A 12,031-nucleotide genomic window follows, 5' to 3' on the forward strand; every position below is an offset into this window, starting at 1 on the left:
TGCCACCAGGGCCAGAGTGTGGTGCAGAAAGGGCAGGTAGCTCCCAGGCTCAAGATGCTCTGGGAATGGGAAAATATTAAAATCTTTATGGGCCTGATTTCACCCCTCTCTCTCCCTAGTCCCCAGAAGAAAAAAAGGGCCATAAAACCCTCTTGAACCATTGCTGTATTTTACAAAGACAAAGCAGAGCTATGGTGATGGTGTGACTCGAGGATCTGGGACAGGATCTGTGCAGCCCCAGGTGCTGAGCAGCCATGCTACTGTTCTGCTCTGGCAGGAACAGAAAAAGGTGGTTTTGAAGTCTGTCGCAGAGGAAGCAGAGCTCCTTCACAAAAGGAGCCTGGTGTCTGGCGCTGTTCATGTTTCAGCCCTTGGGGAGGTCTCTGTGGTGCTGTCTTGTGCCTTTGGCCTCAGCGTGGTTAGCTCAGCCTGCCAGAATTAGATAAAGTGTGTGCTTGTGAGCAGAGATGAAATACAGTTGTCTCTATTCAGCTCCATCTTCAGAGCCAACTGCCAGCCAGGGATGGAGTTTGCATGTCAGGACAGAACATCTGCTTGGGAAAGGGAAGTCTGAGTTGTCTGGTGGATCAGGGACACCTCAAAGGACATTGAAGGGGCTCTGGGGCTGGCAGCGAGTAGAGGGAGCAAGCTGAGAACAGGGTGCACAGAAGTCCAAATAACTGGGAACAGAGGAACATGAAGACTTTTAGGGAACTGTGAGTAAGTAAAGGAAACCTCAGGGAGATGAAGAGGAATTACACAGAGGGAAGAGAGAGAGGGAAGGCAGCAAAACAGCAAAGGGTCAGGAGGAGAGGAATCCTGGTGCTTGGTGTGGTGGTCACTGTGGTCAGTGAAGGGGTATGGCAGCAGTTCTGTGCACCTACCATAAATCTCAACGTCATCATAGATGTCAGTGTCCCTGCAAGGACAAAGATGGGGTGCTGTGGGTAGTGTGGTGTCCCACATTCCACCACCTCCCAACCCTGAAAGGCCAGCTCCTGCTGCCGTGTCTGTCTCACCTCCTCCTGACCTATCTGTGGTCTCTGGTGTTCCACCTGCAGCCCTGTTTCCCCCTCCCAGTGCTGTGCTCTCCCTGCATGGCTGGGACCATCTGGAGTGAGGTTAGGATGACTTTGGCCCCTCTCAGGATGGTGGCCCCATCCTGAGCTGCCAGGAGCTGCAGATCTGCCCCTTCAGAGGGGCTGCACCCTCATCCTGTCCCAGCAGCAGCCTCTGAGCAGTGTCTGGGCAGGTCTCACACGAGGAACCACAGCCTGGGGAGTGCTTCCAGTGCCCCAGTGACAGAATCTCTCCTGACACCAGAAATGGCAGATTCCAGCTCAGGAGAATCTGCTGGTGTTAGGCTTATGGTCACAGCCTGAGCTGGGTAGTTTTGAGTTGTCAGCCAGGACTAGTTTGGTACTGGCCACTCATGGAGCAGTTGTTGCAGCTCATGGAGTGGAGATAAGGGGCTGGGAAAGGGTACTCACAGAGGCAGCATCACGGCCCGGGGCACGTAGCCATCTGCAACAGAGTGAAGAAAAACATGTTAGGTTGTGCTGGGAACCAGGGCATGAGCAGGAATCACCCCAGCACCTGTCCCTGCCCAGGGTTTAGCAACACCTCATGTTCCTAGAAAAAGTTGGGACAAGGAGCAACCCAACTCTGGGCAGCTGAGCTGGACCTTAGGAGGAACCTGCTCTGGGCAGTGTCAGGAAGGACCCTGCCAGGCCTAATGGCAGCTGGCAGGGAAGAGCCTGATCCCTTCCCCTCTCCCTGGGGGATCTGCAGCCCATTGCACCTGGAGGTTTTGAGGACGGCAAAAGCTTTTAGCAGAGTGAAAGGACAAGCCCAGCTCACAGCAGAAATGCTGCTGCTGAGTGGAAGGAAGAGCAGGACATTTGTGCAGAGAGAAGTGGGAGCCTTCTCAGGGTAACAGGGTACCTGTCAGATCTGTCCAACAGGTAGAGGAGATCTGTCAGGAGGTCTGCCAGGGGGCGTTTGCACGAAGAAGCTTCTTCCCAAAACTGTGCTGTGCTCCCTGCTGTGGGTGAGCCCCATCACCCTCTAGACTTACACCTCCTCTGGCTGTTCCGGCAGAGGATTTGCTCCTGATTTGTAAACTGAATGACATCAAGGATTTCTCCCCGTCTCAGTGGCAGGTTCTTCGCTCCGCCCCTCTTCTCTGTCGCTGCAGGGTCAACCATCATCTGAGTCAGGACATTGATGCTGCCTTCGAACTGAAACACAAACAGCAGTGCCCATGGGAGTTGAGTCAGGCATGTCTGACCGCTCTCCCTCCTTGAAAAAAAAAACAGATTCCTCTCTGGCCAAATAGTCTGTGGGACTGGTCTGATCTGGGGGAATGGGGCAGGTGTGACCTGGGGGAACAAGGCAGGGTGTGATCTGGGTATCACTGATGCCTGTGGAGCACAGCTCCTTTCTGCCATTGCACTGCACCCTTCTCAGAAGGGGAGAAGAAGCTCAGAGGGAAAAGTGATCACCCACTGCAGCTCACCTTGAATTTCTTCTGAAACTCCCTGTCCATTTTCTCTTCCTTCTTGCATGCCTTGAGTGTCATGTTCTTCATCTTCTGGGAGATCTGGGATTCTCTGCAGCCATTGAAAGCCATGGGAAGGTTCAGATGACCCCATGCTCTCTCCCTCCCATCCACCCCCTTCTCCCTGCCAGCTGCTCCCCATTGCATTTCCCTGTGCCAGCCCCGGGGCAGTGGAGGCTCTCGGGGCAAGGTGTACAGCCTGCAGCTTGTGCTCTTCATGAAAGACCTTCCTATTGCAAGTCCAGCAGAGACCATTAAAGCAGCAACTTTGTCAGAGCAGCAAGGAGCCCTGGCCATTTTGAGACCCTTAGAAAGAGTAAAAACTCCCCATTACCTCAGTGTAGTTGCCAGCAAGGTAACCCTGTTAGAGGCTTGGCCTGCATTTCCACCTGTAAAACCAAAACCCGGGAGAGGTGCTGCCATGAGACTGCTGTGAGGTGTAAATACTTGCCAAAACAGGATACAAAGAGCAGCAAGAGCTCTCTTCTCCTGGGACCAAATCCTGAGTTTGCCCCCAGGTGTGGGGGGATCAGGGTTTCCTGTGCCCATTCACAAGAGGAACCCGCTGCCCTCCTGTGTGGGAGAGCAGCAGGCTTAGCACAGGCCCTGCGGCTGCCCATGGCTCACTGGGGCCTCGCAGCTCTCAGAGCTGCAGGTCTCACCCCAAACAGCACCCAAGCCCCTCCTGCACTCACCCCCTCTGGGGCAGGGATACACTGCCAGCTGGGACACAGAAGGAAGCAGAAGGCCTGGGCATCTCCTGGCCAGCTCAACAGGCTCAACATCATCGTATAGCTCATCTTCATCCCTGCAACGAGGCAGAGCACTGTTAGCAAGTGCTGCTGCAGTGATGGCGCTGGGGGCTGGGGGCAGAATCAGGGCTGCCAGGAGGAGGGTGGGCTGGCCATGCACTGGCCCTGGCTCTGGGCCAGAGCTGGACAGTAGCTCCGTGCCCTGTGCCAGCAGCTCCTCACACAGCTGGATGTGGATGGACAGCAGGGTGCAATGGCCACAGTGAGGTAACACAGCCCCAAGGGATGGTCACGCTTCACTCTGTGGGACCTGCTTCCACACCCTGGGCTCCAGCAGCAGGCAGGAAAACCCAAACATCCTCTTGCTGTCACACCTCATGCCCTTCCCAGTGGCTTGGCACAGCCTAGAATAGCAGTGCTGCCTCAGTCCTTACCCTGTGCCACTCGGAGCATCCTGCAGAGGGAACCATGCAGGTACTGATGCAGCACAGCCTGGTTGCGGGTGACCTGTGACAAACAACATAACAGGAGGGAGCAGGGAAGAATTATTTCGTATTTTCTCTTCAGCTCTATTAGCCACCCTGAGGGCAGAGCCATTCCGGGCTGGACTTAGTGCAGGGGAAGGTGGGGAGATAAAAAACTGACTACACATCTTGATAGAGCAAGGAGTTTTTTACTCCATAGCCGATCTAGGGATTTTTTCCAGCACACTGGTGCACAGCTCATCAGATTCCTCACTGAGGGCCTTGAATACATATTTTTCCATTTGCATATTTCTAATGTTACTTTCTTCTTGCACAAATGATGGAAGGAGAGGGGAAGAAGCCAAAACGGGTATCACGAATGTGGAAAATCCCTAAATTTCAGATATGTACCAGAGTCAGGGCAAGTCCATGGCTCAGGAGCATCATAACCAGAACATACTGATGCCCCTTTTAGAATTGCCAGCATGACCACACCCCTGCTAACATGCCCTTATTTGTATCACAAGCCTTGTCTCCAGCCTGGTCAACCAGACCAACCAAGAATGGGCACAAAGACCTGAGTACAAAATCAAATCTCTGCTGTTTTATGGTACCAAATAATACACAATCAGATACTTGGTCCTAAAAATAATAAGATTGCCCTAAAAATTAATAAAAATTATCAAATCAAGGCAAGGCATGATTCTAGATGTTGCAGCTTGCCTCAGGACCCATGAGACAAATAAATACTTGTAGCTAGTCATGTGAGAGAATCTCCCAGCACAACAGCATGGCCAGTCCTGGTAACACCTTTTAATTATAACATAGATCAGCTTGATTTTTCGGTTCTCTTAAGGAAAGGAAGTTTACTCTTATGGTTAGAGAAACTGAGCAAGAAATGTTATTTGAAACAGCTTTCATCACCTGCAGTGTGGATTAGCAGAACAGCAACTGTGAGAAACCACCACAGTGGCCTAGCTCTGGAAGGCCACTGTGGAGCGTGGTGGGGCAGTGTCTGACTGGCACCTCCCCTGCTGGTCATGCCCATCACCCCCTGGGCACCTCTGGGAAGAGTCTGGCCCCATTTTCTCCCCTTTAGGTAGCTGTGGGCAGTGAGATCTCCCCTTCTTCCCTCTCCTCCCAGCTGAACAAGCCAGGGTCTCAGCCCTTCCTTCTCCGTGTGCTCCAGTTCCCAGCCATCTTGGGCTCACTCCAGTTTGGCAATGTCTCTCATGTTACTTACTCCAATCTTACTTCCTACAAACACTCCAGAGATGGAAACTTGTGCCCAGCCAGGGACAGGGCACTTTATTTCTTTCCCTGCCCTCCTCTCTCATTCTCATCCTCATGCTGTTGCCTATAAAAGCCCCTCTGGTAATACAAGCCCCCACCTCTCCATAAACCCTCCTGATATTTCCATCTCCCAGGAGCTCAGGCTCTAACTGCGGAGATTTTCCTTCCTAAATGAGCAGCTCCCTTCCCTGAGGGAAGGCCATACCCAGCTGAGCACTCCGTGGTGGTTCTGTAGCAGGACAGATGGATTTCCCAGGATGTGCAGCTGCTCTGAACTTTGCCAAATCCACATCAGGAGGGCGCCGGGGCTTGCCTGGCTTCACTCCCAGTGCCCTGACGGGTGGCAAAGGCTTCCTCCGGGGCAGAGCTGGGTGCTCTGTCCTTTGGGGGCTTCCCACAGCAAGCAGGGGGGCTGCAGCAGCTGCACCTTTGGCAAGAACCACTGGAGCCCCTTTGTCTTTGGCAGGTGGCCATGTCTGGTGGGCTGGCTTCCTGTGGGGAGGATCAGAGCTGGCTTCCACCTTCTTGTTCAACACATCTCCTGGTTTTGCAGGCACTGGGTGGAAGTTGGCACCTGGAGCCGTCTCCTTCTTCCGACACACCATTCGTGCTGGGGTCTCACAGGCAGAATGAGGTGGATGCTGTCCCATGCTCTGACCTGTACTGTGAGGTGGAGAAGGCCTGGTGCAGTCCCTCCTGCTCCAGGGAGCCTCCTGAAGAGGATCACCCTTGGAGGCACTGACAGTCTGTCCTGGCTCTGGTCCATGAGAGGCTGCAGGGTGACTCTCTGGCCAGCCACACACGTTGGGAGGTTCTTTCCTGTTCTGTTGGAACTTTGCCCGAAGGTGCCTCACCACAGCGTCTCTCCCCTCCAGATGCATCTGCAACCATTAAGAAAAACAGTTACAGTTAAAACACCATGGAGGAAAATAAGTCAGAATTCCCCCTGGGAAATGTGGTATTCCTTCAACATGGTCTCACACCAAGTCTTCTCCACAAAACAAGGTCTTTGCTCAAAAAGGTCCTGAATATATCTGAAAAAACAACATGCGGCTGCGCCAAACTGGGACCAGGTTACTCCACCATGAGGGCACCCAGGAGACCTTTCATGGTGTCTTTTGGTCTGATCCACCCTCTGTCCACTACCAAGGGCCATCAAATCAGAGGAACTGGGTGGTAGTAGCAAAGCTCTGGAGGGCAGAATCTGAGATCCAGAGATTTCCCAGAGCTCAGATGGGAGCAACCTGCCTTGCACTGGTCCTGTTTTCTATGATGAGTTGGTGGGGGAGACCACACAGGGCAATTGGATCCCTCCCTGGAGGAAAAGCTGGGATGGCACTGCTGAGACTCATCCCACCAAAGCCTGTGTGCAGAAAAAACAAGGCCAAGAGGCAGCAGACTGCCCTACTTCTCTGACATGTGTCTTTCCTGTGTGGTTCACACTGTGCACACACAAACCAGGACACATCTGCTCCAGCACAGAGCTGCCTTTAGCTTCCTCAGTGACCAAAATTCACCTTTCTCTAGAGCCTCCAGAGAAACACTGCCAGGAGGAGGCTGTGAACTGCTCTTGGAAGAAGACTGCCAGGTTGGAGGTATGGCACAAAGCTATGAGAGGGGGCTACATTTTTTCTTAATTCTTCTCAGATGGACCTTGTGAGAGGGGAGGGAACACCTTACTCTCCCCATCTTTCTCCCACGCCCCTGTCCCCAGACCACAGTGTCCTTTTGCACTGGAGCTGGCTGCTTCACTGGAGCTGTACACTTTGATTTTAGAGTTTTAATCCTTCTGGGATTTCAGTTTGGGTTTATGATTGCATAATTTTTATTTTCACAAAGGAAAGGCTGCTATGGAGAGAAGCTGATGCAATATTTTTAGACATAACTGATCAAATGCATATATAGAGACTGACAGAAGTGCAAGTTCCCCAGGCAAACACCCCAGTTTTCCTGGTAAACCCTCAAATGCACACTTGGTATAGCAGTGCTGAAGAAGCATGAATGTGCCATTTCCTGTATACCATCACTGGGGCTTTCACTCAAATTAGTGAAAAAGGTAATGTTTTCCAGATTCCTAAACATGCCATTGGAATTTTTGACACGTGAATGACTTGGTGGTTTGTAATGATCAGTTTGGGGCCTGTTCCATGAGCTGGGACTTGCTCAGAGCCCTTGGATGTACAGCACTGCCATCACTATGATCAGTTCCAGCTTTTCCAATCCATTTTGTATTGGTGGGGGCTCTCCTGGACTCGGTGGGAGTGTGGCCTCCTCCTTTCACATATGTTTATATTCAGCCTAAGTTCACCCAGCAAACCTTCCTCTGAGCCCAGAAACCAGTCAGAGACCTTTGAAGCTCCATCCAGCTCAGATGTACAGGAGGACTGCCTTTCAGAAGGAGTGAGGATGTTAGCCAGATTCAGCCCCTCACAAGGACATCCCCCAAACCCTTCCAACCAGGATGTATGGCTCCCAATGTCCCATTCCATTGTCCACTAAAGCCCAGGTCTGGTCCTTACTCACCATCTTCCATCAGTAGATGCTTTCCTGTGTGCTCACCTCCTTGCTGAAGACCACCTGAAGCATTCTGGACAAGCCTCTCTGAGGCCTCCTCCCTTGAAACCAGAAGCTCTTTCCTGACAGCTGGTGAGGAGCTGTGTGCAACACCAGGAAGTTGCTTCTGCTTGATGAGACCTGGTGAGACCGCACAAGGAGGAGGAGAAAGAAGAGGAGGAGCAGCTCTTGGTACACTACTAGTTTGGCTCTGCTGCTGTTTGACACTTGCAGCCCACCAAGTCCTGCTGGCCATAAAGGAGAGCCCCAGATTTGGGAACTGACTGCGGGATGCAAGGGGATGGGAGCAGGAGGGTGGGCAATGTCTATCCAGTGGTGGCCCAAGATTCCTCTGCAGGTCAGGTCTAAAAGCTGCATAGGACTTGCAGAGAGGGGAGGTGCAGGGGGTACACAGCTGAGCTCTGTGGGAGCACAGAAAAGCTGGGTGAGGGCTTATGGCTTCCTGGAATTAGGCTCTTCATGGAGGACATGAGCTCTGCTGAAGAGCCTATTTCCTCTGGGAAGCAAGGGGAAGCTTTTCACGGCAGGGTGCTGTGCCGAGCCATCACAGTGCCTAGCTGTCCTGCTGTCACTGTTCACTGCCTCTGAGGCAGGAATGGTCTGATACCCTGGCAGGGTGCTCTGGCCTGCAGCTGGTCCTGGTGTCCCGGCTCCAGGACTGGCGCATCCCTACAGCCCTTTGGGACAGTGTCCCACCAGCAGAGCCCGGGTGCTCCTGCCTGCTGATGGTTTAAGGATAAGACAGAGTTTGAGGACATGGGGAAGGCTGGGGCAGGCAGGCAGGCCAAGGGAGGTGGCCCTGGGGGTTCTCTGGAGGGTGGTGGGTGCCCTGGGGGCATTGGAGGGCCTGATCCCACCAGCCTGAGATGGGATGGAGAGGGGCTGCTGGGAGGTCCCACTCTGGACCCACGGGGAGCTGGCTGGGCACAGGACGGGCGGACAGCAGCGACAGCCGCCTCCCGCCTGCCCCGCTGCCCCCGCCGCTGCAGGGCACGTCCCTGTCTGTGGGGAGAGGAGAGAGCCGTGCTGGGCACGGGGCTGGCAGGGAGGCACCGAGGGCCGTCTGTGGGGAGGAAGGGACGGGGCCGTGGGGCTGAGTCCGGGACGCGGCGAGGGCAGGATGAGGGGCCGCGCCCGGGGCCGGGCCGGAGCCGCGGTGCCCGGCGCTGCCTGAGGGGAGGATGAGGGGCCGCGCCGGAGCCGCGGAGCCCGGCGCTGCCCGAGGGGAGGAGCAGCGGCCGGGCCGGAGCCGCGGTGCCCGGCGCTGCCCGAGGGGAGGAGCAGCGGCCGGGCCGGAGCCGCGGAGCCCGGCGCTGCCCGAGGGGAGGATGAGGGGCCGGGCCGGAGCCGCGGAGCCCGGCGCTGCCCGAGGGGAGGAGCAGCGGCCGGGCCGGAGCCGCGGAGCCCGGCGCTGTCTGAGGGGAGGATGAGGGGCCGGGCCGGAGCCGCGGAGCCCGGCGCTGCCCGAGGGGAGGATGAGGGGCCGGGCCGGAGCCGCGGAGCCCGGCGCTGCCTGAGGGGAGGAGCAGCGGCCGGGCCGGAGCCGCGGAGCCCGGCGCTGCCCGAGGGGAGGAGCAGCGGCCGCGCCCGGGGCTGTCCGCGCGGCGGGCCCGGCCCGGCCCCGCGCAGGCGCAGCGCTCGGGCGCGATGGCAGCGGCGGCGGCCGTGCCGGGGCCGGGGCCGGGGCCGGGGCCGGGGCCGGGGCCGGGGCCCGCCGAGGCGGCGGCGCCCGGGGAGGAGGCGGCGGGAGCGGGGCCGCAGGGCCCGGGGCCGGCCCGCCTGGCCCGGCTGCCGCTGGCGCGGGTGAAGGCGCTGGTGAAGGCGGACCCGGACGTCACCCTGGCCAGCCAGGAGGCCGTGTTCGTGCTGGCGCGGGCCACGGTGAGGGCGGCCCGGGGCTCCTGCGCCCGGAACGCTGCGGGGACGCTGCTCGGGCCTGCCCGAGAGCTTTGTGCTTCCCTCCCGGGCGGCCGCCGCCGCGGACCCGCGGGGCGGTTCGGCTGCCGGGGCTGGGGAAGGGCTGCAGCTCCGCTTTGCTCCCTCACTGCTTCACTGCATCACTGTCCTGCCACTTCCTTGGGTATTTTCAGACCTGTTTGCTGGGAAGGGGTAATATTGGGATGAAGGTTCTGATCGAATCCTGAAGCCTCGTAGGACCTTTCTTTTTCCTCAGGAATATTCTGTCTCTCATCTGCTCTGTGAACCTGCCCTGTTTTGCTTTGCAGGAGCTGTTTGTTGAAACCATAGCCAAAGATGCTTACGTGTATGCCCAGCAAGGAAAAAGGAAAACACTGCAAAGAAAAGACCTTGGTATGGGAGCGTGTTCTGTGCTGGCCTTAGCAAAGGGTTGCTTTGATGGGGAATTTTTCCACCTGTCTGGAGGTGCTGACGTAAATAGGAATTTATTCTTTCTTTCTCTGAAGTTGGGAGAGAAAAATTTCTGCCTACTACTTCACTAATAATTTCACACACTATCTCCAAAACAAGTAAATCTTTTAAATTGGTCACTGTGCTGTGATGTAATTTCAAATGCTGCAGTTTGAAATAGATGCGAATATGGAGTTGGCTTATTTATTTTAATTGTTCTCAATTTCCTTTTCAGATAATGCCATTGAAGCTATTGATGAATTTGCTTTTTTGGAAGGTGAGTTTCTACTTAATTTCAGTATTTAGTGTAATAACCTACTTAGGAGAGAAAGGACTGAGTCATTTGCAAAACTCTCTGCTTCCACATCCTCAGTAATTCCTAGTGTGGCTTGGAGTGCCCTTCTGTGCACTGGAATGGCTCAGCTGGACCCAGAGGCATGTGCAGTGGGTTTGTTTGTTTGTTTCTTTTTGCTAGATTTCGTTGTACTTGTGTGTGATTTGCTTAAACTTTAAAGTTACTGCACTTTCTTTTACCAACTTGTTAACAAGATTTATTTCTTCACAGAACTGCACTTCTGATTCTTGAGACATTCTTAATGTGTTTTTTTCATTTTCAGGTGCTCTGGACTGAGTTGGACAGAGACAGAGCTCTCTGGAGAAAGAGACTACAGAGGTGGTGTGAGATGGAAAACAGGATGCTGAGAGCTCAAAGATAATTCCTAGAATTGAGACACTGAAATCGAGACATGGCAACCATGATAGTTTGTATAAAGTTGAAGTTGTTGTAAGTTCTTTATTTAAAATGCATATTTTTTCATAACTGTTTTGTATGTCCCTTCCCATGTGGCTGCAGTGCAGCTCTCTGCTCTGGCCAGGTTACACAGCAGTTACTCCCAGTAGCAGTCCCAGCCTCTCTGGATACTCTGCAGCACCATGGAGCTGTGAACAGAGAATGACTTGGCTCAGGTGCCCAGGCAGAAGGATTTTTTTTAATGGAAATATGGATTTTGTTAATATGTTTGTCTCTTAACACAATTAAATTGTTATTGTTGTTGTTGTTGCTGAGCAGCTGTGCTGATTTCTGTCTGGGCTGGGGTTCCTGTAGCCTGGTGGGAAATGGTGTGGTTTTGATAGGATGCCTTCTCTAGCATTTTGGTTTTGCTAATTGTTTTCTCAAGGCATCCATTCCAGAGAAACTCAGCTGTCCTCCTGGAACTGGGGATGTACTCCAGGGCAGCTCTGCTTGTTCTGAGGGCTGTGCAGCTTCTCTGTCTGTGACAGTTGCACTTGTAAGTAATTGTAGGGAAAAAACCCAAACCTAACCCCCCAAACCTCATTTTGAATGCCAGAGGAGTGTCCATGCTGCCATCACTGTTCTCTTGTGTGGTCATTCCTGAATCTGGCAAAACATTTTCCCTGGGGCCTGGATCTGTTCCCTGCCCTGTGCCCCAGAAGAGTAGGTGCAGAGACCCTGAGTTCTTGGTGAGGAGCTGAGTCCATCCTGTGTTCAGGAATGCTGCTGCCACCAGCCGTGTCTGAGAGCCCCTGGCAGCACACAGGCACCAGTGCTGCCTCTGCTGCTGCCAGGACTCTGGTGACTGGAGCTTTTCCACTCTAACTAGTGCTTTCCTACCTGGAGTTAACAGCAGAACTGTGTGGCTGTGGAGGACATGCTGCCATCACTGTTGTGACATGTCCTGCTGTGTCCCAGTACCAGTTCCGACTCCATTTGGTGTGGAGAGGGATGGAACAGGGTTGTCTCCAGATAAAACCACTGAATGGGATGAAGGAGGATGAAGGATGCATGTTCTTCAAATGTGGGTATTTGAGAGTGGCTCCCAGTCACCACAAACTTAAACTAGTTTGGAAGTTGTGGTAAGAACAAAGACCTCCAAGGGAACTTCCCCAGGCTGTCAGCAAATCCAGTGGCTCTCAAGAAACACTTAGAAGTTTGCTAAGAGCCTGATACAAGCCTGATCATGTGGGAGAGATGCTCATTTTCCAGGCTGCCGAGATGTTTG

General features: G+C 54.1%; 2 protein-coding genes across 6 annotated transcripts; one reads left to right on the forward strand and one right to left on the reverse strand.

Moving 5' to 3' along the window:
- Positions 1 to 147: 147 nt before the first annotated feature.
- Positions 148 to 8,791, reverse strand: PRAM1 (PML-RARA regulated adaptor molecule 1). Of its 3 annotated transcripts, none has more exons than XM_021528290.4 (10): positions 7,593 to 8,763; positions 5,275 to 5,950; positions 3,747 to 3,819; positions 3,256 to 3,368; positions 2,895 to 2,949; positions 2,519 to 2,612; positions 2,078 to 2,240; positions 1,491 to 1,524; positions 885 to 919; positions 148 to 429 (listed from the first exon to the last, which is right to left on the reverse strand). In XM_021528290.4, the coding sequence occupies exons 1-10, from the start codon at positions 7,593 to 7,595 to the stop codon at positions 425 to 427; spliced, it is 1,251 nt and encodes a 416-aa protein (XP_021383965.3). In that variant the 5' UTR covers positions 7,596 to 8,763; the 3' UTR covers positions 148 to 424. The 3 variants fall into 3 exon arrangements, with proteins under 3 accessions (XP_021383965.3, XP_021383966.3, XP_085418811.1); XM_085562685.1 differs by lacking the exon at positions 148 to 429 and adding an exon at positions 436 to 680 and having other exon boundaries at positions 7,593 to 8,791; XM_021528291.4 differs by lacking the exon at positions 885 to 919 and having other exon boundaries at positions 7,593 to 8,775.
- Positions 8,792 to 9,275: 484 nt separating this feature from the next.
- On the forward strand, positions 9,276 to 11,075 carry POLE4 (DNA polymerase epsilon 4, accessory subunit). 3 transcript variants are annotated; one of them, XM_077788721.2, is made up of 5 exons: positions 9,276 to 9,524; positions 9,869 to 9,953; positions 10,246 to 10,287; positions 10,384 to 10,445; positions 10,628 to 11,075. In XM_077788721.2, exons 1-5 carry the CDS (start codon positions 9,291 to 9,293, stop codon positions 10,724 to 10,726), a joined length of 522 nt encoding a protein of 173 aa, XP_077644847.2. In that variant the 5' UTR covers positions 9,276 to 9,290; the 3' UTR covers positions 10,727 to 11,075. The 3 variants fall into 3 exon arrangements, with proteins under 3 accessions (XP_077644847.2, XP_085418817.1, XP_085418819.1); XM_085562691.1 differs by lacking the exon at positions 10,384 to 10,445; XM_085562693.1 differs by lacking the exons at positions 9,869 to 9,953; positions 10,384 to 10,445.
- The last annotated feature ends 956 nt before the right edge of the window (positions 11,076 to 12,031 follow it).

The sequence above is a fragment of the Lonchura striata genome, chromosome 28 (assembly GCF_050655825.1).
Source record: "Lonchura striata isolate lonStrDom1 chromosome 28, ASM5065582v1, whole genome shotgun sequence".
Taxonomy (NCBI): domain Eukaryota; kingdom Metazoa; phylum Chordata; class Aves; order Passeriformes; family Estrildidae; genus Lonchura; species Lonchura striata.

What these genes read in the sequence shown, in the direction of transcription:
- PRAM1 (XM_085562685.1), bottom strand. An exon ending in CCGGAACAGCCAGAGGAGGT is followed by an intron (nt 1,525 to 2,077) that starts GTAAGTCTAGAG and finishes ACTCTGTTGCAG; the next exon opens with ATGGCTACGTGCCCCGGGCC. An exon ending in TGATGACGTTGAGATTTATG is followed by an intron (nt 681 to 884) that starts GTAGGTGCACAG and finishes CTCTGTTCCCAG; the next exon opens with TTATTTGGACTTCTGTGCAC.
- POLE4 (XM_077788721.2), top strand. Translation starts at nt 9,291, where the DNA reads ATGGCAGCGGCGGCGGCCGTGCCGGGGCCGGGGCCGGGGCCGGGGCCG. An exon ending in TGAATTTGCTTTTTTGGAAG is followed by an intron (nt 10,288 to 10,383) that starts GTGAGTTTCTAC and finishes CCACATCCTCAG; the next exon opens with TAATTCCTAGTGTGGCTTGG. An exon ending in TGGCTCAGCTGGACCCAGAG is followed by an intron (nt 10,446 to 10,627) that starts GCATGTGCAGTG and finishes TTTCATTTTCAG; the next exon opens with GTGCTCTGGACTGAGTTGGA.